The following is a 26,533-nucleotide window of genomic DNA, read 5'->3' on the forward strand; positions in this document are numbered from 1 at the left end:
CCTTGAGTCTGTGTGGATACATCTCTATCAGCTTTTCACATCTGGATGCTGCAATTTTTCCCCATTCTTCTTTAGTCTAGTGTGGTAGTGGAGTGTAGTGGGTGGTGCTTGTCGCTGTCACTTTCAGTTTCCACTGCTGGCTGGCAGTCTTGTGAAAAGGAGAGCTGAATGTATAAGTCTTTCTCTGCCAGTTCATAGCTTCTCCAACAGCAAGCCTCATGTAGTACTTCCTCACTGGCAACACACAGAAAATGAACTTTCAGACTCAGGCTGAACTACAGAGGACGGGGAGGAGGTCTGGCCCCTGCACACGTAGTACGCAGGCCCACCAGTGTATGGATGCGCTCTGGTGTTCGTGAACCAAGTGCTGACCATCATCACCCTTTATCCTTCGAGATAGGCGGATGCCAACCAATTTAGATCACTTTGTAGAGATCTATTTTCACTTTGACACAGAAGAGTCTTTTTCTGTTGATCAGTGTCAAAAGAAGCCAGATTAAATCCACTGTATTTCAATGTTGTAAAATCATAAAACATAAAAATTTCCAAGGGATGTGAATATGTGAATACTTTTTATTGGCACCATATATTTATTGTTTTTTTTGTGAAATCCCCTTTTTAATGGGTGTCTCTGGAAATGCGATACATTAGCCCCTTGCTAATGGCCACTGGATTCCGCAGCAAGAAACCCACCTTTCTCAGGCCTCATACATCTAGGGGGTATATGACTTTCGTCCCACCAAATCTGTGAGGTTGGGATGTCTTGCCCACCCAAAACGCGGTTTCTGTGAATGTTGTGTGATTTACTGCCCCCCTGCAATCACCCGTCAGCAAGAAATAACAGATCGTACACTGCGTACAATTAGTAAGGAGTATATTTAAGAATGGTAATTAAGGAAGCAGTTATTTAAGGAAAGAAAGAAAAGAACAAAGTACCCAACAGTCATTTGTGCACGGTGGAGCTCAAATCTTGAACTTGTCTGTAACTCTAGCGTTGTGCTTGAAAGCACACACCACCTTCTGAATGTCGCTCAAAATCCATCTTGAACAAGCGGGTCACCCAAGGGAGTATTGGTCATAAGAATATAAGAAATTGGAGCAGGAGTAGGCCATCTGGCCTGTCGAACCTGTTCCGCAATTCAATAAGATCATGGCTGATCTGACCATGGACTCATCATCTCCCTGCCTTTTCTTCATAAGCCTTAATTTCCCCTACTATGCAAAAAATCTATCCAACCTTGTCTTAAATATATTTACTGAGGTAGCCTCCACTGCTTCATTGGGCAGAGAATTCCAGACTCACCACTCCTTGGAAAAAGCCGTTCCTCCGTGTCCTTGTCCTAAATCTACTCCCCTGAATCTTGAGGCAATGTTCCCTAGTTCTAGTCTCACCTACCAGTGGATACAACTTTCCTGCCTCTATCTTATCTATCCCTTTCGTAAGTTTATATGTTTCTATAAGATCTTCTCTCATCCTTCTGATTCCAGCAAGTACAGTCCCAGTCCACTCAATCTCTCCCCATAGTCTAGCCCCCTCATCTCTGGAATCAATCTGGTGAACCTCTTCTGCATTGCCTCCAAAACCAGTATATCCTTCCTCGAGTGAGGAGACCAGAACTGCTCGCAGTACTCCTGATGCCTCCTTACCGGTACCCTGTACAGTTGCAGCATAACCTCCCTGCTTTTAAGTTCAATCCCTCTAGCCAACATTCCATTTGCTTTCTTGATAGCCTACTGCACCTGCAAACCAACCTTTTGTGATTCATGCACAAGCACTTCCAAGTCCTTCTGCATGGCAGCATGCTGAAATCTTTTCCCATTTTTCCTTCCAAAATGGATGACCTTGCATTTACCAACATTGTACTCCATCTGCCAGACCCTTGCCCACTCACTTAACCTATCTATAATCTCTCTGTCGACTCTCCGTATCCTCTGCACAATTTGCTTTCCCAGTCAATTTAGTGTCATCAGCAAACTTAGATACACTACACTCAGTCCCCTCTTCCAGATTATTAATGTATATGGTGAACAGTTGCCGGCCCAGCACTGACTCCTGCTCACCACTGATTGCCAACTAGAGTAACACCCATGTACCCCTTCCTCCTCGAAGCCATTCACCTGGACAAAGCACCTTGTTGAACAGCGACAGCATCCTCCACCATCTTCGCTCCCGTCTTCTCCCAGCTGCCACCACCAAACACCTCTCTGCCCAGTTTTCTCTAGAATCTTCTCCCAATACCACCATCCTGATTGGCTGACACCACATTCCTAAGTTGAACAACAAGCCTTTAATCTCAGTTCAAACCCAAACAAGCTGAAAGCAGAATAGACTGCTCTTACAGAACCGCTAAAATGAAATACTTGTAGCATCGCGGTAAAATTCTTAACCAGGGCGTTACATTTATTATTGTGTTCTTTATCTTATTGGGTTTTTTTTTGTCCTGCTTTGGATCCTCAGTAACAAATTATTTTGTTCTCCTCTATACTAGTGTGCTAGAAATGACATTTAAGAATCTTGAGTATCTTTCTGTTTTAAATATCAATATATCTTTTCTTTGATCTCATTCAAAGATGTGCCCAGCCTGTTAGTCTCCCCAAGTGAGCAATCAGGCAAAGAGTTTGTTCAATATTTTTGCCAATATGGTATCATTACCTGTGAGTGAACCTTGTGCATTTTTAGTGGTTCATTTTTATATATTTTTTTGCTGCTCTGCTTTTTTCTGTTCTTGCTGCCTGCACTTCTGAGTTGAAAGGATTATACTTTTAGCTGCAAGTCTTTTACTGAGTTGATTATGCCTGTAAATGTTTTAGATCCAGTGTAGAGGAGCCAACAAGGATATCGAGATGATGAAGACTAGACAATAGAAATGTTTATTTATTAGACCTAGATCATGGGAAAATTAAATGGTAAAAAATTAAAATAATGCTTTCTGGCAGAATCTTTTTACTAGGAACACCCAAAAAGCTCATCTTATCTACTGCTTCTGACAACGGAGGTATGTTGTTAAATTTTCTGCTTTATCACCAAGAAGTCATTCTGCATCTCTGGCTTATTAGGGAATAATTTTTGCTTTCCTTTACTATGCTCAATAGGACCATTCTGAATATGTTCAATCTTAGAATGTGCATACTTTGAAATTTGAGGGAATTGGTCACCTTTTGAATGGGTTGGCATGACTAAATATATATAATTATATATAAAAATGCAGGGAACACTCAACAGGTTGGGCAGCATTTGTGGAAGGAAAAACAGTTCTTGTTACAACTTGTTAGAACAGTTAACATTAGAATAAAAAAAAGTTGCAGATGCGAAAATCTGAAAGGAATAGAATATGCTGCAAATACTCAGCGGGTCAGTTTTTAAGAGGAAGAATAGTATTAACTTTTCAGGTCTGATTCCCTTCAATCATTTCTCTTTCTTCAAGTAAGGCCTGATCTCAATCCTCGGCATCAGTCTCCATGTTTTATCCTGTTTAATGCAGATATTAACCTGCCTGGCATGTTGCTACAAACGCAAATTTGATAACTCTATATTCATGGATCTATTTGCACTTTGACTCTTTGTAGTAAAAGAAGATATCATTGTACATCCTAGTGCCTTAAGGATGGTTGGAATATATGGTATTATCATCTCCCTGGCCAGTAATGAGAGCTGGAGAATGCACTCAACATTTACAGTATTAAATCCCAGCTTTACCTGTGTTCAATAAATCATTTTCTTTTTTTTCCCCTCGGAAGGTAGCTTTACAGAAAGTAATGTATGTTAAAATAAAAAAAAATTGCCATGACAAGGTCCTGAACTGAGTGGGTACCTTCATCATTACTTTTCATTTCAAGAGCTGCAAGTATATTTTTCTCTTCTCTGTGAAATTCTTGGGTCATGCACGCTTTTGCAAGCAAGCAAACTCGCCTCTGCCAATACTCCTCTCTAAACCATTCTGTGAATCAGATGAAGCAATAGTCTCTTCTCTCAGATTAATGGTGTCTCCAGGGATGTGCACAAGGGTTTCAACATTTATAAATTACTTGATGGAGCAATAGAAATCTGTAAATCTAAGTCATTGACGACATTAAGTGAGGTAACATGATTTGGAAATCAATGAAAGCTTTTTTCTATTTAGTTTGGGAAACACCCTAATAATTTTATCCAAGACATCAACGGCAAATATTTTAACATGATGCAATGCAAGGCTCACAAGGGCAATATCCATATTGTGCGTAACGTTGGAACAATGAAGAGTAGGTTGGCATAGTCCCTGTGCACATTTGTGAAGTGTCTGATAAAGAAAAGGCCATCAAAGTTTTATTATAAAAACTGGACATCAAAGGAAATGAAAGAATTAATGAAGGAAAACATTTTCTGGGAACGTTCTGGAAGAACTGACCTGAACCCTAAAACTAGTCTGGACTATTCAGGGATGAAGTAGAGAAAGATTTCTTCACACTAATAGTGGTGAAGGTCTAGACCCCTCCCTGTAACTTGGCATAAGGGTCTGTTCAGAACATCAGAAGTGTAGGCAAAGACATTGAGGTTGACAGATTTGAGTTGAGATGCAAATCAACTATGATAATTTGAGTGGCAGAATATAAATGAGCCTTTGACTGACTTCCTTGGGTTCCTTTTGCAATGGTATTACCTCTGATTGAAAGCATCACACACAAGACAGTCCATATGCTTTGAATGCATAGTGTGACTTTGTAAATAACAGCAACATTATCACCATTTTCTTTATGGATCTGTGAAGTCAAGTGACACAGGGCCTCACTTCCAGATGAGCTTCTGTGCTCACTTTGACCGTCAAAACATGGAGGAACATTCATGAAAAATTCATCCCACAGTCCCCAGTGACCCTGTCACTTCAGTCTCTGAGGTTTACGTGAGAGCAGCCTTCAGGAGGGTGAACCCACGAAAAGCATCTGGCCTAGGTGGTGTACCTGGCCGAGTACTAAAGAACTGTGCTGATCAACTCGCTGGAGTGTTCACTAATATTTTTAACCTCTCGGTTCAGCAGTCTGAGGTACCCACCTGCTTCAAGCAGGCCTCACTTATACTGGTGCCCAAGAATGTGGTAACCTTTCTCAATGATTATTGTCCAGTAGCACTTAACATTCACTTGTGATGAAGTGCTTCGAGAGATTGGATGAAACATATAAACTCCTGCCTGAGAAACTACTTGCATCCACTCCAATTTGTCTGGTTAGCACAGCAGGTCCACAGCAAATGCCATTTCATTGGCTCTCACTCAGCCCTAGATCATATGGACAGCAAAGATGCATATATCAGGATGCTCTTTATCGACTACAGCTTGGCTTTCAATACTGTCATCCCCTCAAAACTAATCAATAAGCTCCAAGACCTTGGCTTCAATACCTCCTTGTGTAATTGGATCATCAGTTTCCTCAGCTGCAGACCCTAGTTAATTTGTATTGGCAACAACATCTCCTCCACAATCTCTATCAGCACGTGCACCAAAAGGCTGTGTGCTTAGCCCCCTGCTCTATTCGCTTTACACTTAAGACTGTGTAGCTAAGCACAGCTCCAATGCATAATTACTATAAGATTGCTGACAGCACCACTGTCATAGGCTGAATCAAAGGTGGCGATGAATCAGCATGTAGGAGGAAGATGGAAAATCTGTCTGTGTGGTGCCACAAGAACAACCTCTCACTCAATGTCAGCAAGACCAAGGAGCTGATTATTGACTTCAGGAAGTGGAAATTGGAGGTCCCTGAGCCAGTCTTCACTGTGGATCAAGAGTCGAGAGGGCCAACAACTTTAAATTCTTCTTTGTAATAATTTCAGAGAACTTGTCCTGGGCAATTATGAAGAAAGCACAGCAGTGCCTTTACTTTGAAGTTTGCAAAGATTCGGCATGCTATCTCATACTTTGACAAACATCTTTCGATGTATGGTATAGAGTACATTGACTGGCTGCATCACAGCGTGGTATGGAAACACCAATGTCCTTGAATGGAAAATCCTACAAAAAAGTAGTGATGGGTAAAATCTCCCCTCCATTGTGCACATCTACCTGGAGCGCTATCGTGGGAAAGCAGCATCCATCAACAGGGACCCCACAGGACATGTTCTCTGCTCACTGCTGCCATCAGGAAGTAGGTACAGGAACCTCAAGACTCGCCAAACCAGATTCAGGAACAGTTATTACCCCTCAACCATCAGGCTCTTGAACCAGAGGGGATAACTTCATTTGCCCCATCACTGAACTGTTCCCACAACCTATGCACTCACTTTTAATGACTCTTCATTTTATGTTCTCTATTTACTGTTTGTGTTGGTGCATGGCCAAGTGGTTAAGTGATCTGAAGGTCGCTAGTTCGAGCCTTGGCTGAGGCAGCGTGTTGTGTCCTTGAGCAAGGCACTTAACCACACATTGCTCTGCGATGACACTGGTGCCAAGCTGTATGGGTCCTAATGCCCTTCCCTTGAACAACATCGGTGGCGTGGAGAGGGGAGACTTGCATCATGGGCAACTGCCAGTCTTCCCTACAAGCCTGCCCCAGGCCTGTGCCCTGGAAACCTTCCAAGGCACAAATCCATGGTCTCATGAGACAAACAGATGCCTATAAATTTATTGTTTGTTTATTTATTATTTTTTCTCATGTGTTTGCACAGTTTGTAGTTTTTACACACTGGTTATTTGTCCACCCTGTTGGGTGCAGTCTTTCATTGATTCTATTATGGTTCTTGGATTTACTGAGTATGCCTGCAAGAAAATAAATCAGAGGGTTGTATATATGACATATGTACTTTGAAAATAAATTTACCTTCCTACAAGGGCTGATTGCTGGTCATTGACAAATGGTGGCTTTCATACTGTTGTATCTATGGGTTATGTTGCTCCTGTCCCCAGCCTTTGCTGCCAACTGTTGGATTACTTCTGAGGCAAGAGACAGCACTGGGCCTCTGCTGTTGTTCTGAGTCTCTTGGATGAGGAGACCAAACAGTTCTTGACGTGCATCCAAGCTGAGGTGGCGACTCTTCGCTTTTGAACCCTGCAGAGCCACCCTCCCAGATGGTCCTGTATTTTGTTCACTGCGGCACTGCTTTAAGGGCAATACTCAGCTTTCAGTGGAAAACTGCAGACATGCTGCTCTGCAAGTATCGTCTTCTTTAACCAAGGTCTTTTCACAGTCTTGCTGATGGTACCTCCGGTCATATTTCTCTCCCAACAGCAGAAGGAGGCTCGCAAACCACTGTGAAAAGGAGATTGACTCAGGTGGAGCTGTGTGCATGCCATTGAGTCCTCTGGCAGCTCCATTGTTTTGTCTGCCGATGGGGCTCAAGTTTGTGGAGCAATCTCAGCTGAGCAAATCCTTGATGGTCCAGAAACTGGTCTTTGGATCTACATCCCGAAATCCTCAGGATATGGTCCCACACAACACAAGCAGTTTCTCAGACGTGTCCTTCATGCCATTCCACTCCATATAGAGTCAGTGTGGTCTTGTGAGTTGTACACTCCTTTCCTCCTGTTGGTCCGTTCTGTGTCAGTTTATCGTGTTTCCAGCGGGAAGATCTCTACTCAAGAGTTCTCTTTACATCAGAGTCCTGTGCTGGAGGGTGCTGCACAGAACAGTCCGAGCAATACAGGCCTACTTTGCTGGAATTGAGATGATTGAGAGGGGATCTTATAAAAACATGTAAAAATATGAAAACTAGGAGACATAGCCACAAGGTTTGGGGGAATAGATTTAGGACACAGATGAGGAGAAACTGCTTCCCCCAGAGAGTAGTGAATCTGTGGAATTCTCTGCTTAGGGAAGCAGTAGAGGCCATGTCATGAAATATATTTAAGACACCAGTAAAGAGATATTTGCATAGCAGAGGTATGAGGAGTTATGGAGGAAAAACAGGTAGGTGCTCAGTCCATGGCCAGATCAATCATGATCTTATTGAGTGGTGGAGCAGGCTCAAAGAGCTGGATGGCCTACTCCTGCACCTAGTTCTTATGTTCACAGATTCCTGGGTCACTGTTTTCTGCGTTCCATGATTATATGGGATGTGAGAAGTTGTAGTAACTTAAAGGGACTACCCTAAATTCAGATTTCAGCTCAATGCTGATATTTGGGCTTTGCTCTCAATTGCACTTCTAATCCTGCCCACTCACACCCCTGTCCCCAATGCACTCACTTGCCCATTGCCAATCCACTCGCACCCCTGCCAGCCCCCATCACTCCCCTTGTCCATCCTCTCTCCCCTGCTCCCTACCTATCCTCACTTCTCTGCCCTGCACATTACCCCTCCCACCTCCCCACTCACACCCCTAGCTGCCCCCCCATCCTGACTGCTTTCTGCACCTGCATTCTTCTCACCCCCGTCCTACGCTGTCATTCCCCTGCCCCGCACCCCTCACTACCCTGCTTTGCTTCCTTGTTCAACCAGTCCCCCAGGCTCACTCCTCTCTGCCCTGCACTCTGATACCTACTCTTCCGCTTCCCTGCCCTGCCTTCTCTCTCACATTCTCTTGCTGTCCCCTGCCATACTCTCTCCCCTCCCCCTTCCTCCCATTATACCCCCTTTTCCATTCATGAAACGGAATTCTTAAATTTTACATTTTGTGAGTTTAGTTGTACCAGTGACGTAACTTTACATAGCTTGATGTTAACTGTCCAGTTATTTCTCTTGGTCAGAGTAATACCCTCTATTCCCCCATCACCTTCCCTGACTCCCTCTGATACCTGGATGAATGTGCTTCTGCTTCTCTCTTTTTCTGTCTGTCTGTCTCTCTGTTTCTCCCCCCAACCCCATTCTGACTGAGAGTCTTGGACCTGAAACATTACCTCTTTCTCTTTCCACAGATACTGCATATCCTGTTCAGTTTTCCAAGCATTTTCGGTTTTTAAGTAATATTACATTTTATGATTGTTTCTATTTAAGAGTGTTGCTTGGTTTGGCACTGGCCTGTCTACTGCATTCCTGGCAATTTGTCTCCTGCACTGCTTGAGAAGAAGCTTCACTGGAATTGCTCAGTTTTCTCATTAAGTCCTCTCTGTAAGTTGCCTGAATATCCAGTGGAGAATTGCAGATTTCTGGTGGAGAGAGAAGTTAAATTGAGGTATGTGTAAGTGGTCAGTTAGAGGCATATGTTTGGAGAGACATCCTCTGATGAGGGTCTGGTTTTGAGCCATGTACTTTTTGGTATCAAGTTGATTGGAACAGTATCTATAACAGTCCCAGTGAAGGGTGGGCACATTGTGGAGCCTGTGCCTGTGCCTGGTAGAGAAACCTTATACACACAGTACATGGCTGCTTTGTTCTATTTCACAGAAAACAATTATCCCGCTGTCCTTGTGTTGCAGATCTGTGATTCCGTCACTGTAAAGTCTGAGCTAATCAGGGTGGGCTTAGGATCTGGCAAATGTGTCTTTCAAACTTTGTTACAAGCGTGACACGTTTTCATAGTGAGTAATGGGGGGGGCGGGGGGAAAACTGTGGTGCTGTGAAACTGAGCTGTGTTAAAGTGGATGTGTTTCAGGAGAGTGAAGAGTGTGACATTATTGGATTAATTGCATTGACACCTCCTGTGCCAATGCACTAAAATTTGTTACTAAGCTATTACATTGTGTTGGAGTCTAAACAGCAACTCATAAAGCTGCCACGCTGGTTTAGGGAGGTCACTCTGGGATATGGTGGATCAGTGTTTATTATAATAGTGCATAAAATTTCTTTGAGGAGAGGGTTTCTGTTCAAGTGCATCATGTGGAGTCATGGTGAGCTGCGAAGACAGTTAAAGAATTAAAGGTCAGCTTCCTTCGTAATTACTATGGACAGTGCCCCAGCATCAGTGTTCTGATCCCTACAGAGGGAATAGTGGAAGTGGATGCTGGTTGTGTGGATTGTTTCATTTTGATGTGTTCCTCAAGACGTTGGAATTGAAACGTCCAACTCACCCAAGCTGCAAAAGTGTTTGTCTTTGTACTTGTTCCATCAGATTGATCTGGGAATAAGCTTTACTGGGGCTGGACACAAAATGTTGGAGGAGCTCAGCAGGTCAGGCAGCATCTGTGGAGGGGAATAAACAGTCAATGTTTCATGCTGACACCTTTAATCATGAACAGTCTCAGCCTGAAACATCAACTGTTTATTCCCTTCCATAGATGCTGCCTGACTTGCTGAATTCCTCCAGCATTTTTTGTGTATTAGATACGTGGATTATAACCAAAGAAAAACTAGTTGGAGTCACTTAGCACTTTAGTACAAGGGTGTTTATTGGGTGCATCAAAAATTGAACTTTTAAAAAATAATGAAAAGAAAACTGCCAATATTTGTATAATATCTACAAGAAAACACAATAATAGCTCTGTACTTATTCTTGTCCAGTGTGAACTGGCACCCCCTATCGCACTCTTACTGGGGCGATCAACCCCCTTTCTTTAACACTGGGACATACTGTCTTTAATTACCAACAAAGTTAACTTAAGACTACACATGAATTAGAATCTGATGCACCACACAATGTAGTTACAATCACATTACAAAGTAAGCATAAGTATCTATGTACATTTAAAACAGTATACAAACAACATGTACACATTTGCAGCTCTCTGTTTCTAAAGAAATGGAATATTCCATCGTCTATGTTGGGAAAGGCACCATAAGGCCAACTTGAGTGCACCAGCTTAGTTTGGGACCCATTGTGAGAATATACCTGGGAAGACATTGGAGGTCGTACACTCAACGCAATGACAGGCAATGTTTGTGTGTAAATGCGCTTGTGTAAGGACTGCGTTTATCAACTGCTCTCTGACACATTACCACCCTCCTCTCCTGCTGCGAAATTGCTCGGCAGCCGAGGCAGGTAGTCTGCAGTAACATTTCCTTCCCCTGCCTTATGGTGGCCACGGAATTTGAAGGGCTGGAGCTCCAGGTACCACCGAGTCACTATGGCATTACGGTCCTTCATTATCTGAATCCATGTCAATGCTTTGTTGTCTGTATTAAGGTCAAACTCCTGGCCAAGGGCCCATTAAATGGCCAGACATTCCTCTTCGATGGTGGAATAAATGGTTTCTCTTGGGAGGAGTTTTCTGCTCAGGTAAAGGACAGGTCACTCTCCTCCAGGTTCTCCTTGGGCCAGCACTGCTCTAGTGCCTACTCCTGAGGCATCCACTTGGACAAGGAACAGTTTGTCAAAGTCTGAGCTCTGGAGGACTGGTGAAGGACACATGTAGGCTTTAAGAACTTGTGAAGTTTTTTGCACTCAATTGTCCACGTCACTAGGTTACTTACAAGCTTCCCAGTAAGTTTGATGTGCAGCCAGAGTGGTGAATTAGGGAATGAACCTCTGATACCACCCTACCAGATCCAGGAAAGGCTTCACTTCACTTCTTGGCGTGAGGTCAAGGACTGTTGCAGATCCACTTCAACTTTGTCTACCTGTATCAAACCTATTCATGTCCCAGCTGATAGCCAAGATATCTGGTTTCCCTTTTGGCCACTCACATTTTTGTAGATTGACGGTGAGACCAGCAGCATGAATATTCCCCAAGACCCTGCACAGATGGTCTAGGTGCTCTGACCACGTCTGGCTGTAGAGGACCACTTCATCTAGGTAGGCCACACTGCAGTCCTCAATAGCCTTGGAGCACACGGTCCATCAGCCACTGGAACATTGCTGGTGCACCATGAAGACCAAAGGGCATCACTGAACTGAAACAGACCCAAGGGTGTGCAGGAGGCTGTGAGGGGTTTTGATTGGTCATCCAGGAAACCTACCAGTAGCCCTTCCAAAGATCTGGTGTAGTCATGTAGTTTGTCCGTCCAGTCCTTTCTTCTAGGTCATCAATGTGGGGCTTATGATAAAGCATCAAAAAAAAGAAATGGCATTCAACTTCTGGAAATCAGTGCATACCTTCAGGGTGCCATCCTTCTTAGGGATGATAACAAGACGACTGCTCCACTTGCTAGTTGAAGGCTCAATGACTCCCAGCTCCAGCATGGTCCGAATCTCATCCTTCAGGGCCCCGACAAGTTGCCCTGGCACTCTGGAGCAGTGTTGGTGTACTGAACCCTGGTCAGGTCTGATCCTGATGAAATGTTTTAGGGCCTTTGTGAGCCCTGGTCTCTGCTGGAACAGCTGTGGAAAATGAGTAAACACCCTTTGCAGCTCTATTGGTTGGCGGCCATTGAGAAGGGAGAGGTCAACTGTACTCTTTTCCATGGATGCTGCCTGGCCTGCTGAGTTCCTATAGCATTTTGTGTGTATTGCTTGGATTTCCAGCATCAGTAGATTTTCTCGTATTTTTCAAGGCACCATTGCCAACATGACTTTCTAGGCCTTTTTGTTCCTCCCTCGCACGGACTGGCATCCAAGTCAGGCGAGACTAACCTGACCATTGCTTTGGTTTTAGCACGAGTCATGGTAAAATAAGAAACAGCACTGTGTACTCCTTGAGTAACAGATGGGTGTGATTGGCTTTCTCAGCAACTTGTGTAACACAGGCAAATCTCTCTCCAGAATCATGTCCAGTTTCTCCAGCACTGCCACTTTCATCAAATACTTGTGGTCATCCAGCTCAATAGTGAGTTCTGCCAGTGGCTCAGACTTCCAGTCACCATAGACACATTGGTTAGATGTTTTGGGCAGGGGCATAATTTTTCTTAATTAATGAAATGAGCTACCAGAATCTAAGAGAGTTTTAACAAGTTTTCCATGAACTTTGACTATGATAAGCATGTGCTGTTTCCTGTCATATTCTGCTTGTTTTTCATTACCATGCTCACAACTATTACAATCATCATCATCATCACATTCTCCCTCCCTTGCTACATAGCATATATCTGACAATTTGTGTTTCTTGGGAGGACTTGTGACCTAGCTTCTGACAATGGTTGCAAATAAAAGTCTTGGAAGAAACTACCAAAGGTTCTTTGCCTCATTTTTCCCACTCTACAATTCTGCAGTTACCCCGAGGGTGCCTTAGAGAGCTTGAGTCTTTGTTACTTCGGAATGATGACCATGATGGCCCCCCTTCCAGGCATTGAGCTACTGCAGGGCAAGTCAAGCCGCAGTGAGTCCATCCGCAAGCTCATGCTTTCGGACCCATGTCCCGGTGTCTGGAGGAAGAACCAGCACTAGTTGCTTGAGAACAATGGGCTCATCAATCTTCTCCTTGAACTTACGCTCTGGTCAAATCCATCTCTGGATGGTAGATACCATCAGGCATGATACATCTCAGTGGGTGACTCCTCGCCCGCCCCACCCCTCCCCCCCCGTGGTGGTAGAGTACTGGACCAGAGGCGTTGGTGATAGGTTTCTGCTAAGATATCATAATTAGCCAGCAGTGCCGCCTCCAGGTCAGGATAGTTGTTGGACCCCTCTTCACCCATTACATTGTAGGCTCCAGTCAAGATGGTGCAAGTGTACAATGCTCCCATGGTCGACATCTTCCAGATAGCCCATGAAAATGTCTATTTTACTTACTTGCATCTGTTTTTCATCTTAAATGTGTTTCTGGAACTGTTAGAGCCTGTGATTTTTCAGTCTGGAAATTGATTGAATGATCTACTCAGGCGGCCTCGATGTGAAGAAACTTAGAGACACACCGCAAGCTGATGTTTGACTCCATTTCACTGATTAAAGCATCGAGGAAGATTGAGACATCAAGGCGAATGTGGATGGTGAGCGAGAGTTCAGCACCGATTGCCTTCCTTTAATTGCTGCTGGAGAAGGAGTCTATGAGTGGCTTATTGCTGTGACAGGCGAGTTGGCCTCTCTGTGTTCGTTAGTGTCCCTCTCTTTCAATGATGTTGGAGGATGTTACTGTGATTCCCCGTTTATGGATTGGACTATTGCATTTATGGACTGTGGACTTTTTTCATACTTACAGTTTTTATAGTCTTTGTTTTTTGCCTGTTCTTTTCCTTTCTGTTGTGCAAAGAGAGAGGTTTTAGGGGTTGATGTTCTTGTTACATTCTGTTAGTGTTTTGTGCAAGGTGAGGGAGGTTTACAATCGATGTACTTGTTCTGTTTTGTGCAGGGGGAGGAGATTTGAGAGTTGATGATGGGCATGCGGGGTGGGGGGGATGGGTTTGATGTTTCTCTCTGAACGACTTTACCAGCTGGCAGGCCCACTCCTCCTTTGGTCATTGCCATATCCGGGCCATCCTCTCAAACCTGGGGAGATAGTTCCCAATATCATCACCTTGTTGATAAGAAGGCATCCTGGGACCCTTCTGCAGACTTTGGTGTTGCTTCCTAAAAGTATCATCTGGGCAGACAAAAAAATCTCTGAAGAGATTTTCCAGAGAGGGTTTGGAGGTGCTTCTGCTTCTGGCCTGAATTTGGCCCTGGGATGCCCTCCTCCCCTGACATCTCTCCTGTTTCCCAGGTGTCTGCTTCAGTTTTAGCCTTGGGGTTTCCCATTCTTCTCCAAGTTGAATGCACCTCTTTCCACCACTGTCACCATATGTTAGGCATGTGGATTATGAGCAAAGCAAAGAAACAAATTTTAGTGCAAGGGTGTTTATTAAGTGTGTCAAAAATCAAACTTAGAAGAATTTGTGAAAATAGTAAAAAGAAAGGTGCCAATATTTACAAAAAGATATCTATCAGAAAACACAATAGTAGCTGTGTACTTATTCTTGTCCAGTGTGAACTTCTGGCAGCCCTTATCTCTCTCTCACTGAAAGTGAAGAGCTCTTTTTTTATTCCGCATGGATATAACCATCTGTAATTACCAACAAAATTAACATAAGACTACACATGAATTAGAATCTGATGCACCCCACAATGTAGTTACACTCATATTACAAAGTAAACATAAGTATCTATGTACATTAAATACATTATACAAATAACATACACATTTGCACCTCTCTGTTTCTAAAGAAATGGAATATTCCTCTGTGTATGGCAGGAAAGGCACCAGAAAACCAACCCGAGCACATCAGGTCGGTTTAGGACCCACCCATTATGAAAATATACCACGGAAGACATTGAATTTTGTACACTCATGACAAGGCAGTGTTTGTGTGTTTGTGAATGTGCGTATGTAAGGAATGCATTTACTGAGTCCTCTCTGTCACTGTGTGTGTGTTGCTCCAGATTTCCAGCATCTGCAGAATTTCTTGTGTTTCTGATTTACTGGAGCTGGGGTACCTTTAAGGGAGGAATTTAATAATAAGTGTGTGGATGTGGCTTCACATATTTTTCTACTTATGCAACTGATTTAGGAGCTGAGTAAGTGTGGACAAGCTCTCTGGTAATAGATCCTTGCTTTAGCTTGGCCAACCATGCACACACGTCACCACTACATTGTGGATGTGTACAAGAACCACATCATATACTCAGATGTGGTTCTTTAACGAAAACAATAAACCGTGAATTTTTCTTCAATTATATTGCCTGCACAAGCAATATAATTAAATGCAGTACAGCAGTTTACACACTTCTAATGGTATTACTCCTATCATCATACAAACCATGAGAGAGTATTGTCTGGCCTTGGAGGCTACAGTGATTCTGGCTATTGATAACAAATTGAAGAGGAAACCATTGCATTGCAGTAGCTGTTCAGGGGAAGAATTACTGATCTCTGTTGTGTGACGCACTTAAAATAAACAGCTGGGTCCTTTGTATCTATGTTCCTGGTAGTCTTGTGTCCGTGAGATACATACTTTTTAAAGTATGGCCTACTTATAGGATTACTCAATGCCTGTTGATGTTGATTACATTTATATAAGTTTGTATGTTCGATTACATTTTATTCCACATAATGCTTGTCTTCACTTATGATTTTTAATCTTGCCTAACTTTTATGACTGTTGATTTATCTTTTCAATCTATTGTGAAGCACTTTGAGCTTACATCTTAAGGTAGTTTAAGACTGTTTAAGATGGTGTTGGTGAAGCACAGTGACGACTTGCTGGCAGCAAACACAACTATTAACTACTTTACTAACCACACTTTTTCTGGTAAACGGTCACTGCAATCAGTAGCCTATAATTTCCCTTTCAGGGTTGAGCTTTTGAACTGCTTGTATGACCTGACATTTTTGCGGTGTGAACTGAAATCTTAAAAGCTGCAGGACGGTTGCAGCGTGGTGTGTGCGGGCCGAATTGAAGCAAGGAGCGGCCCGTTGTTTGGCTGATTTAAGTGCTGGCCCAAATAGGAATGGTTGCGTCTGGGCCGAATCATGACGGCTCAAGAGCGTATTTGAAGTGGCAGGGCCTGGGTCCGAGGGTGAGGAACAACCTGCTGTTAGGCCAATTTAAGCGCTGTGCCAGATTGAAAAGGTCAGGGTGTCAGGGCTGGTGTTCAGCTCACTGCACGCGAGGTTTACTTGTCTCTGCGCTGAACTGAGGCTGTTGTCTGCAACTAACGCGATTGGCTGTGACTAGCTTTGTGGCTGTGAACTCACTCTTTTGAACTTCAGTTCTAAATGCTATTTTCTTACTTTTATTGTTTGCATGATGTTTCTTCTGCATATTTGCTGGGTGTTTGACAGTTTTCGTTTTGTTTTAATGAGTTCTATTGGGTTTCTTTGTTTTGGCTGTCTGTTGGGTGACAAATCTCAAGGCTGTATATAGTATACATTGATAATAAATGTACTATATAGATAAACTTATTATCATTATTCACTTTGAACATGTACCAAGAGACAGATGGTACCTCTGACCTCTGTTCAGCAACAGCATACTACTCATCAAACAGATATATAAACATGGTTTGTTTTGTGCTGAGCTTGTATCATCAGAAAGGAAGTTTTATTGTGTTTATTTGCAGAATGGTGGTTTTACACAGCTCATGGTACCTTTTAAAAACTTCATATAATGTAGACAGTAATTTCTTATGAGTGATAAAATATATGGAGTAATTTTTTTTAAAAAATGCAGAGAAGGTACCCTGTTAACTTAACATCACTACTAGAAACTAGAGTGTATAATGAAGATGTAATAATAGAACACTTTAAAAGGGAGAATAAATTGAGTGCAGTCAACATAGATTTATAAAAGGGAAGCAATGTTGATTAATGTGGAGTTGTTTAAAGATGTATTGAGTAGCATAGATACTATGAGTAGCATGTGTGATGAAATTGAATTTTTAGAAGTCTTGATAAGGTCACAAAAAATGGTGCTCAACAAGGCTGGACCACGTGGAACTGGATATTATACTGATGTGGACAGAAAATTGGTTATCAGGCGGAAAGCAAAAAGTGGGAATGAACTAATCTTTAGAGGTTGGCAAGCTGTCATAGAGTCATACAGCATAGAAACGGCCCCTTTATCCTAACTTGACCATGCCAAACTGAGATATCCTTCTACTCTAATCCTGTTTTCCTGAATTGGCCCATATCCTTCTCTCTCTTGGGTCCCATGGTTCAGGAGCACTTCTTCCCCTACAGTTGTCGGGTTCCTTGATCAGCTCCACTCGTCTCAAGTGGCTGTGGACTCACTTTTGGGTACTCACAAAATACAGTTAACCCCATATTTTGTTGTCAGCAAACACCAGCCACATAGGTTCTAATCTAATTCATACATTTCAAACAACAAAGGCTGCAGTACAGATATCTGTGTTACACAGTTTCAGCCAGAGAGAAAAAAAACAATACCATTACCCTCTGTCTCTTATTACCAAGCCAATTTTGGATCCAATTTGACAAAACAGCTTAAGCCTTTGTCTTAACTTTCTGGACCAGTCCACTATGAAGGACCTTGTCAACTAGTGTCACTTGGCTGTAACTGGTGGTGTACTGTGAGGTTCAGGGCTTGGGCCCTAGCTGTTAACAATCTGTAGTCAGTGGTTAGTCTGAGGGACAAAATGTCACACTTGAATATTTGCTAATGGTACTGAGCTAGGCAAGAATGTGAGTATGGAGGAGGGTGTAAAGAAGTACTAGGAATATGGACAAGGTAAATGAGAATGCAAGAACATGGATTAATGGAAAAAGGTGAGATTATGCACTTTGAAAATAACAAAACAATTATGAAAATCAAAAACATACCATCAGTTGCAGGAAATCTGAAATCAAAACAAAAAAGTGCTAGAACCACTTGGTAGGTCAGGAAGCAGTACTAGAAGGAGAAATGGTTGTTCTTTTGAGAACTGAGGAAGGGTCTCAGACCTGAAACTATGTTCATATTCACGCATATGCTACCAAACTCTCCAGGCGTCTCTGGCGTTTCTGTTTTAAGTTCAGAAAAATATCAGATTGTTTATTAAATGAGAAAAGATTTGTTTGTGTATGCTCAAAGACACCTGGGATAGTCCATACTTCAGTCACTAAAGGCCAACAAGCAGGTGCAATGAATGATTGGGAAGGCAAGTCATATACTAACCTTCCCATTAAGAAAAGCTTATTGTAATTGTTTAGGGCTTGCTGAGATTACATCCTGGAGTATTGTATACAATTTTGGTTTCTACCTAAACAATGAGATACTCATCATAGAGGGAGTGCAGCAGAGATTCAGCAAACTGATTCTGTCATTGGCAGATTTGCCACATGAGAGATTAAGATACTCTCCAGAGTTTAAAAGAATGAAGGGAGATCTCATCAAAATTTACTACTGTGTTGAAGCATCTAACAAAATTAGGAATCCGAAAGCATCTTTAGTTAACACCATCGCCTGTTGGGCTACTAAGGGAGCAAAATAGCAAATCCTCCTGACTTTTCCTAGTACTTCTTCCTTGAGTAAGCATGATGGAATCAAGGCAGTACATCTGGCATGGATGCCTGACTTCAGGAAATGTCAACTACAGTTAGATACAAACATACAGAGTCTGGTTTAGTATAGTACCCAAGAACATTGATATTGTTGTAAGGTGATTCAGTCTTTGTCTCCTCTTGCACCTTATGGAGAGGAAGAATGAGATATCACTCTAACCGAATGGGATTGCTGAGTGAAAGTGCCTTAATGTTTGTAATTCCTTTCTATGTCCCTCATTCATTCCAGTGACAATAAACTCAGTTTAACCAGTTTTTCCTCATAACTGCAGCTCTACATCCTAGGCAACATCCTGATGAATCTTTTCTGCATTCTCTTGATTGCTACACCATCCTTCCTAAGTAGTAAGCAGCCGTCGATCCCAGGGGAACATGGGCTTGTGCCTCTGGTGGACTGTGACCTCTCCAGGGCGCAAGCCTGGCCGGGAAGATTTGAAGAACCGGCTGCTGCCCATGCAGCGGGTTCCCCCTCTCCACGTCACTGATGTAGTCCAAGGGAAGGGCAAGCACCAGTACAGCTTGGCACCAGTGTCGTCATAGAGGTTGCCAGAGTGAAGTTGTAAACAACATCAAACTGCCTTAGGGACCCCGGCTCTGGATTTCTTCCTCAGGGTTTACTCCCAAAGCCTTTCTAAGTATGGCAGCTAGAACTGTGTGAAGAATCCCAAATGCATTGGGCTAAATGTTTTGTACAGCTGCAGCATGGTTTCCCAACACTTAAATTCAATGCCTTGCTTATTGGAAGTAAGCTTACCAATACAATCTTCATGAACCTGTACACTTCCTGTATAGTCACCACTTTACAGTCCTACATCCCAAGTTCCCTTTGTACATTTATGTTCCCATGATCTCTATATCCCACAAAAAGTGGACTTTGATTTGAGTAACTATTCGAGTTGTTCTTTGATCGGTTTTATGGATATATTGGATGGTGTCTTATACTTTACAAGTGACTATGAAGTGATATTCTGAGGTTATGATAAGCCCTTTAAAATGAATTTTTCATGCTTTATGCTTGTTGTGCAGCAATTGCATAGGTAGTCAACACGGGTAATTTCACACTCCATTCCATAATACTCCATTCCATAATACCAGAACAATGATATCAACAATGCCAACTGTCCCAAGTTACCATTTGAGACCTATTGTAGCAGTTCCAACATGCTTCTTTATTGCTGATTCCATTCAAGTCCAGAACACCTGATTCACTAGCTTCACTTCAGCCCCAAAAGACTCCAGTCTGTAGTCTCAAAATTGGGCTCCACTTCATTTGCACAGTACAAGGTTCAGGCAGCAATAGAACTTTCCCAACGAACTTTTCAGTCATACCTTCCTGTGAACTGAGCTTGAGGGCATCCTTCCTCATATTACACAGTTACCATCAGGGACCTTTTCCTACTCACTCCATCACTGACTTCCAATCCAAGAATGGTTGCACCTCCCATGTTCCTGAGGATCAGAACTGTTGCATGTCTATTGAGCTTATATTTGGTTTGTTTAAAGTGTTTGAAATTTGTTGCTGTGTTCACATGAACTGGCTCCACTCACTCATTATGACTGTGTATAATCTGTGGGAAAGTAGCATTTTCCGTTTATACTTGTGTTGCAGTTCAAAGGGGAGCAATTTGAGGTCCATCTTCTCACTGATCAGGGCCCCAGACTTGGCTCTGCTGCAGTAAAAAGTGAAGAGACTAACAGTTAAATTGACAGAGCACAACTGTTTCTTAGAAAAATAAATTCTATTTAGTAAAATTGTTTGCATTTGTCATTTCATTTCTTTATTGAAATTGGATGCACTAATTATGCAGGGGATGGTTTAAATTTTATTTGTATTGCCCGACTCCCAGGAAGGTATTTCAAGAATTAAACAGAATGCTTCCAGAATTTTTTTTTGTTAGTTCTGGTACTATTCGTATTTTCTTTACTTTAACAAGAAGTCTCACATGCATCTTTTGTGAGTACTTTTCGTCATTCACAAAGGAACAAGTTTAACTACAATGAGAAAAGGATGTGTATGAGATATATTTTTTAATAAAAACAAAAACAGAAAATGCTGCAAATCCTCAGTAGGCCAGACCATATCTGCAGGAAGCGAAACAGGATTAATGTTTTAGTTCTTGATTCTCCAACCCTGGAAGGAAAAACTGAATGCATTCACCCTATTCATGCCCGTTCTGATTTTATTACACCTCTATAAGATGATCTCTCAGTCTCTTGCATTCTTAATGGATAAAGTCCTGGTCTGTTCAACCTCTTCCAATAGCTCAGACCTTCAAGTCCTGGCTACATCCTATTAAACCTTTTCTGCACTCTTTCCAGTTTAAAAACACCTTTCCTATGGCAGGGTGACCAAAACTGAATTCAATACTTCAGATGCAGCCTCAGCAGTATCTTGTAACAACTGTACCATGCCCTCCCAACTCAATGTGATGACTGATGAAGACCAGCATGTGAAAAGCCTTCTTCACCCCTTGTGACTTCACTTTCAGACAACTATATTCTTGTACTCCAAGGCCCATCTGTTCTACAACACTCTGGGTCTCTACTGTTCACTGTGAAAGTCCTACCTGGATTTGACTTTCCAAAATGCAACACCTTGCACTTACCCAAATTGAAATCTATTTGCCATTCCTCAGCCTACTGACTCAGCTGATCAAGATCCCTCTGTATTTGATAACATTCTTTATTGTCCACTATGGTGTCATCTTCAAAGTGTGAATAGAATGGACTCTCTGACGGTGGTGTCTGAAAAGAGAATGCTGTCCAAGTTGCATGCCATCTTGGACAATGTCTCCCATCCACTACATAATGTACTGGTTGGGCACAGGAGTACATTCAGCCAGAGACTCATTCCACCGAGATGCAACACTGAGCGTCATAGGAAGTCATTCCTGCCTGTGGCCATCAAACTTTACAACTCCTCCCTTGGAGGGTCAGACACCCTGAGCCAATAGGCTGGTGATGGACTTATTTCCTGGCATTATTTACATATTACTATTTAACTATTTATGGTTTATTACTGTTTAATTATTTATGGTGCAACTGTAACGAAAACCAATTTCACCCGGGATCAATAAAGTACGACTATGACTATAGAAGCATTTAGAGAGTGAGAACATAGACAAAAGAATTTAGGAATTGTGAAATGCAGAGCAGGGAGACAAGCCTAGCAAGTTAGAGAGAAATGAAAAGGAAAATTGAGTTGATATCACAGACCACTATTAAATCAGATGAAAAGCGAAGTTTTTCAGGCTTTCATTGAACCAGAGGTCACCCAATCTATGTTTGGTTTCTCCAGTGTAGAGGAGACCACATTGTGAACACTGAATGCAGATTGAAAGAAATGCTTTACCTGGAAAGACTGTGTCCCTGGATGGTGGGAAGGAAATGGGTGAATGGGCAAGTGTTATATCTCCTGTTCCTTAAGGTTGTTATAGCCGGGGATGGTAATGGGGACAAGCTCCCACTATCTATTAAATGCTCCCAATGCTGTTTGCCTCAAATGGCCTTTGACAACCAAGTCCAGCTCGTGGCCTTCACATGTGGCTTAGTTACTAAGCTCAGCGGAACTGTTTCTACCCGACAGGAGAAAGGGCAAAGGCAGGTTACTAGCGTTTTAAAACCAGTCACTTTGGGCAGATGGGGCTCGTCAGCTGTAGTTGGCAGTTCATCAAAGAGAAGGAAAACTCTGATCTCAAATCTCCGCTGCCTTGCAGCTAAACCCACTCATGGGGAAGGCTTCAGGATTAAACCCCAAGGGAAAAATCTGGAACTGGACTCCCTAAGGCAACGTTGTGTTCAATGCTGACTGGCAACTCCTGCGATGCTGCTAGTACTAAACTGTATTGGTCCCTGCTGTTCTTTCGGGTTCGTCAGATGCACGGGGGGGGCGCGGGGGGAGCTTGCTACATGGGCAGCAGCTTGTTCCCTATATCATACTGCTCAGGCTTACATATCTGGACAGCTAGGACACAACATCCATGGTTGACCCTGACTGACGGAGGCCTCGCATCTCCTGAGGATGCCTTCTATTGTTCAACTTTAAAGAGGTTCTTAGCACAGCACGTGCATTGTTGCACCCATTTGTGGGAGTTAAGCACTTAATGTAAGGACATCCTAAAGCAGCCAATGAAATTTATTGCTCATTTACAGTAAGTGTGAAATACAGCAGCAGGGTCCTCTTGGTAGCATTAAGCTCAGTGATCAGGATATTTTGTATTCAAGTTGCTGATTATGGGGTAGTTAGTGATTTTCAGTACAGAATACAAGTGAGAAGCAGGAAAGTACGGGGTGTTTTGTATTAAAATGTGCCAAATCTGTACTCAAATTTAATCCACTACTGTTGGATAATTCGGTGCGAGTACAGGCACTATACTTTCATAGTGACATCCTAGACAAACAAAAGAGGTGGGAATCTAGGGTTACTGAACATTAGTGATGGAGAACCAGGACTGATTTAACTTCACAGGTTCTTGTCATTTGTAGCCACATTGATAGACAAACTCCATTTGATTGGAACTTCAGAATGTTTACAATAGACATTACTCCTCTGATGGAAGTGCAAAGACAATGAGGAGAGAATGATAATCAGCAAATGTCTTATGAGTGAAGGAAGTTACTGGTAGAGTTGGTTACACAGGAGCAAATAACTATAAAAATGGGAACTTGTCATAATCATGCTAATTTTAGTTAAATGTATGAACTTAGAAAATAAACTGGCAATTAAATTGAATCGGTTCAGTATTGGGAAAAAAAGATTGAATTTGTATTGTATCAGAATGATGCCTATTAATGAAGGTGAAGAAGAATTTGAAATTATGCCACAATGCTTTGATAATATTTTGCTGTGAAGATCATGTATGGCATTAAATAGATTTGCTAACACAATATATTTTTTAAAGCAGATTATTTTTGGTCATCTTCAAGTGATGCATGGTCAGTAAACTCTCCTCTATCCACAGGGCAGGAGTTGGATTGTGAAGCGGAGTTATGAAGATTTCCGGGTGCTGGATAAACATCTCCATCTCTGTATTTATGACCGCCGATTTTCCCAGCTGGTGGAGCTGCCGCGTACAGATTCGCTGAAGGACGGTGCAGAGGTATGGTACCAGGATCTGAATTCCCCTGTGTGTTGCTAATTATGGCTCATAATTAGCAGAGAGGGAGGGAAAACCAGGGGACACGGGAAGCTGCAGATGCCCAAATCTAGAGCAACAAGTTGTCTGCTAGAGGAACTCAGCCGGTCAAGTAGCACAGGGGTCCCCAACCTTTTTCGCGCTGCGGACGGGTTTAATATTGACAATATTCTTGCGGACCGGCCGACCGGGGGTGGGGGGGGGGGTGGTAGGGTTGCCAACGGACAAGAGTAGTGTTTGCCCCGAGAAAGACTACAATGACCATGAAGCCTTGTGCGGGCACCAGTGCGCATGCGTGACCTGTGCATGCGTGTACCTGCCGATATTATTCTCTGCAAACCGTTTTTGGCGATTCTGTTCGGGGGTGGGGGGGTGTTAATCACGACCGGAATATTGGTAGTAAGTGGCTAATACACCAAATTTCGTTTCTAAAAGGGTTTATCTAACGAATTTAATATTAAACACACAGCGCTTATTTTCCTCGCATGAATATAGTGATAAGTCAATTATCAAGGGAGGACAGGGGAGCTTGAAGTAAGTGTTGAACGAACTTTCAGTAGAAGTGGTAGAGGCAGGTTCGATATTATCATTTAAAGAAAAATTGGATAGCTATATGGACAGGAAAGGAATGGAGGGTTATGGGCTGAGTGCAGGTCGGTGGGACTAGGTGAAAGTAGCTTTCGGCACGGACTAGAAGGGCCAAGATCGCCTATTTCTGTGCTGTAATTGTTATATGGTTATATAAGTCACTTATAGTAGCATCATAACATTTGGATGTTAAACGTACAGCGCATATTTTCTTCGTATGAACATATAAAATCATTGCAATGCACCAATATCGCTGAATCAGTGGGAGCCCTGGGCTGAATACTTGTTTTCCTGCAACAAGACGGTGCCATTGAGCGGTGATGGGAGACAGTGATACTCGAAGGGGGTTCCTTATGTCCAGTCTATTCCGCAGTTTAGTTTACGTTGCATTCATCGCAGAGATATGTTGGAAATGGAAGCAATGTTTTCAGTGCTTTCGTGGCTATCTCAGGATACTTAGCCTTGACTTTAATCCAGAATGCCAGCAGAGATGTTATGTCAAACATACTTTTCAGCCCGCCGTCATTTTCAAGCTCTAGGAGTTGATCTCCTTCCTGCGCTGACATGGACGACGCGCGGGTAATGACCTCGCGTGCGTTCAAGCTCAACAGTGTGTGACAGGGAATGAGGAAAAGTACAGCTGACTCATATCTCCAAATCATATCGTTTCGCCGCTGCCCAGCAGCGCATGCTTTGCGGCCCGGTGGTTGGGGACCACTGATATAGCATCTGTAGCAGGAAAGAAATTGTCAACATTTTGGGTCAAAACCTTGCGGATTGGTTGTTGAGGGAAAACCAGGAATAGTTTTTCTAACATGTGCCAATGTAGACTAACAGAGGTTAAAAGCTGCAAACTTAAAAGCTTGTGGTTAACAGTTATTCTCCTAGGTATGGTCATAGTCATAGTCATACTTTATTAATCCCGGGGGAAATTGGTTTTCGTTACAGTTGCTCCATAAATAATAAATAGTAATAGAACCATAAATAGTTAAATAGTAATAAATTATGCCAGTAAATTATGAAATAAGTCCAGGACCAGCCTATTGGCTCAGGATGTCTGACCCTCCAAGGGAGGAGTTGTAAAGTTTGATGGCCACAGGCAGGAATGACTTCCTATGACGCTCAGTGCTGCATCTCGGTGGAATGAGTCTCTGGCTGAATGTACTCCTGTGCCCACCCAGTACATGGGAGACATTGACCAAGATGGCATGCAACTTGGACAGCATCCTCTTTTCAGACACCACTGTGAGTGAGTCCACTTCCATCCCTACAACATCACTGGCCTTACGAATGAGTTTATTGATTCTGTTGGTGTCTGCCACCCTCAGCCTGCTGCCCCAGCACACAACAGCAAACATGATTGCACTGGCCACCACAGATTCGTAGAACATCCTCAGCATCGTCCGGCAGATATTAGAGAACCTCAGTCTCCTCAGGAAATAGAGATGGCTCTGACCCTTCTTGTAGACAGCCTCAGTGTTCTTTGACCAGTCCAGTTTATTGTCAATTCGTATCCCCAGGTATTTGTAATCCTCCACCGTGTCCACACTGACCCCCTGGATGGAAACAGGGGTCACCAGTACCTTAGCTCTCCTCAGGTCTATCATCAGCTCCTTAGTCCTTTTCACATTAAGCTGCAGATAATTCTGCTCACACCATGTGACAAAGTTTCCTACCGTAGCCCTATACTCAGCCTCATCTCCCTTGCTGATTCATCCAACTATGGCAGAGTCATCCGAAAACTTCTGAAGTTTTCTCTTGGTATGTATCTGCCTCATGTAATTTTAGTGTGTGTTTCCCTTTAAGAGTTGGAGCATGTAACTAACTGCTACAGGAGCTCTGCGAGTTCTTGCAAATACTTCAATGTAGATGTGGCAGAAGCTGTCTGGCGCTGAGACAATGGCATTACATTGCATCTTGCACATTGAGTTCTTTAACCAGCTAGTCTCCAGTATTGTAGAAATTGAATGTGAGAGTGATTTGAGGCCATTCCAAATGCATTTTAACTGCAAAAATGTAGATCAATCACTCACTTGACTATCATCTGCTCCTTCTTTGTACCACTTTTTAACCCCCACCTCCTGATAATTGTAATTATTTATCTCTGAGGACTTTCAGTGATGCCT

At 42.7% G+C, this 26,533-nt stretch overlaps 1 protein-coding gene across 6 annotated transcripts in view; it reads left to right on the plus strand.

Moving 5' to 3' along the window:
* The window catches only part of LOC134340898 (rho GTPase-activating protein 32-like), a 576,830-nt gene that overhangs the window by 386,560 nt on the left and 163,737 nt on the right, over positions 1-26,533 (plus strand). For all 6 annotated transcript variants that reach the window (XM_063038475.1, XM_063038474.1, XM_063038478.1 and 3 more), the window contains one exon: positions 23,646-23,783. In XM_063038475.1, the coding sequence (XP_062894545.1) occupies positions 23,646-23,783 (138 nt within the window). The remainder of the gene's footprint in view (positions 1-23,645; positions 23,784-26,533) is intronic.

Source organism: Mobula hypostoma, chromosome X2 (genome assembly GCF_963921235.1).
Source record: "Mobula hypostoma chromosome X2, sMobHyp1.1, whole genome shotgun sequence".
Classification (NCBI taxonomy): Eukaryota; Metazoa; Chordata; class Chondrichthyes; order Myliobatiformes; family Myliobatidae; genus Mobula; species Mobula hypostoma.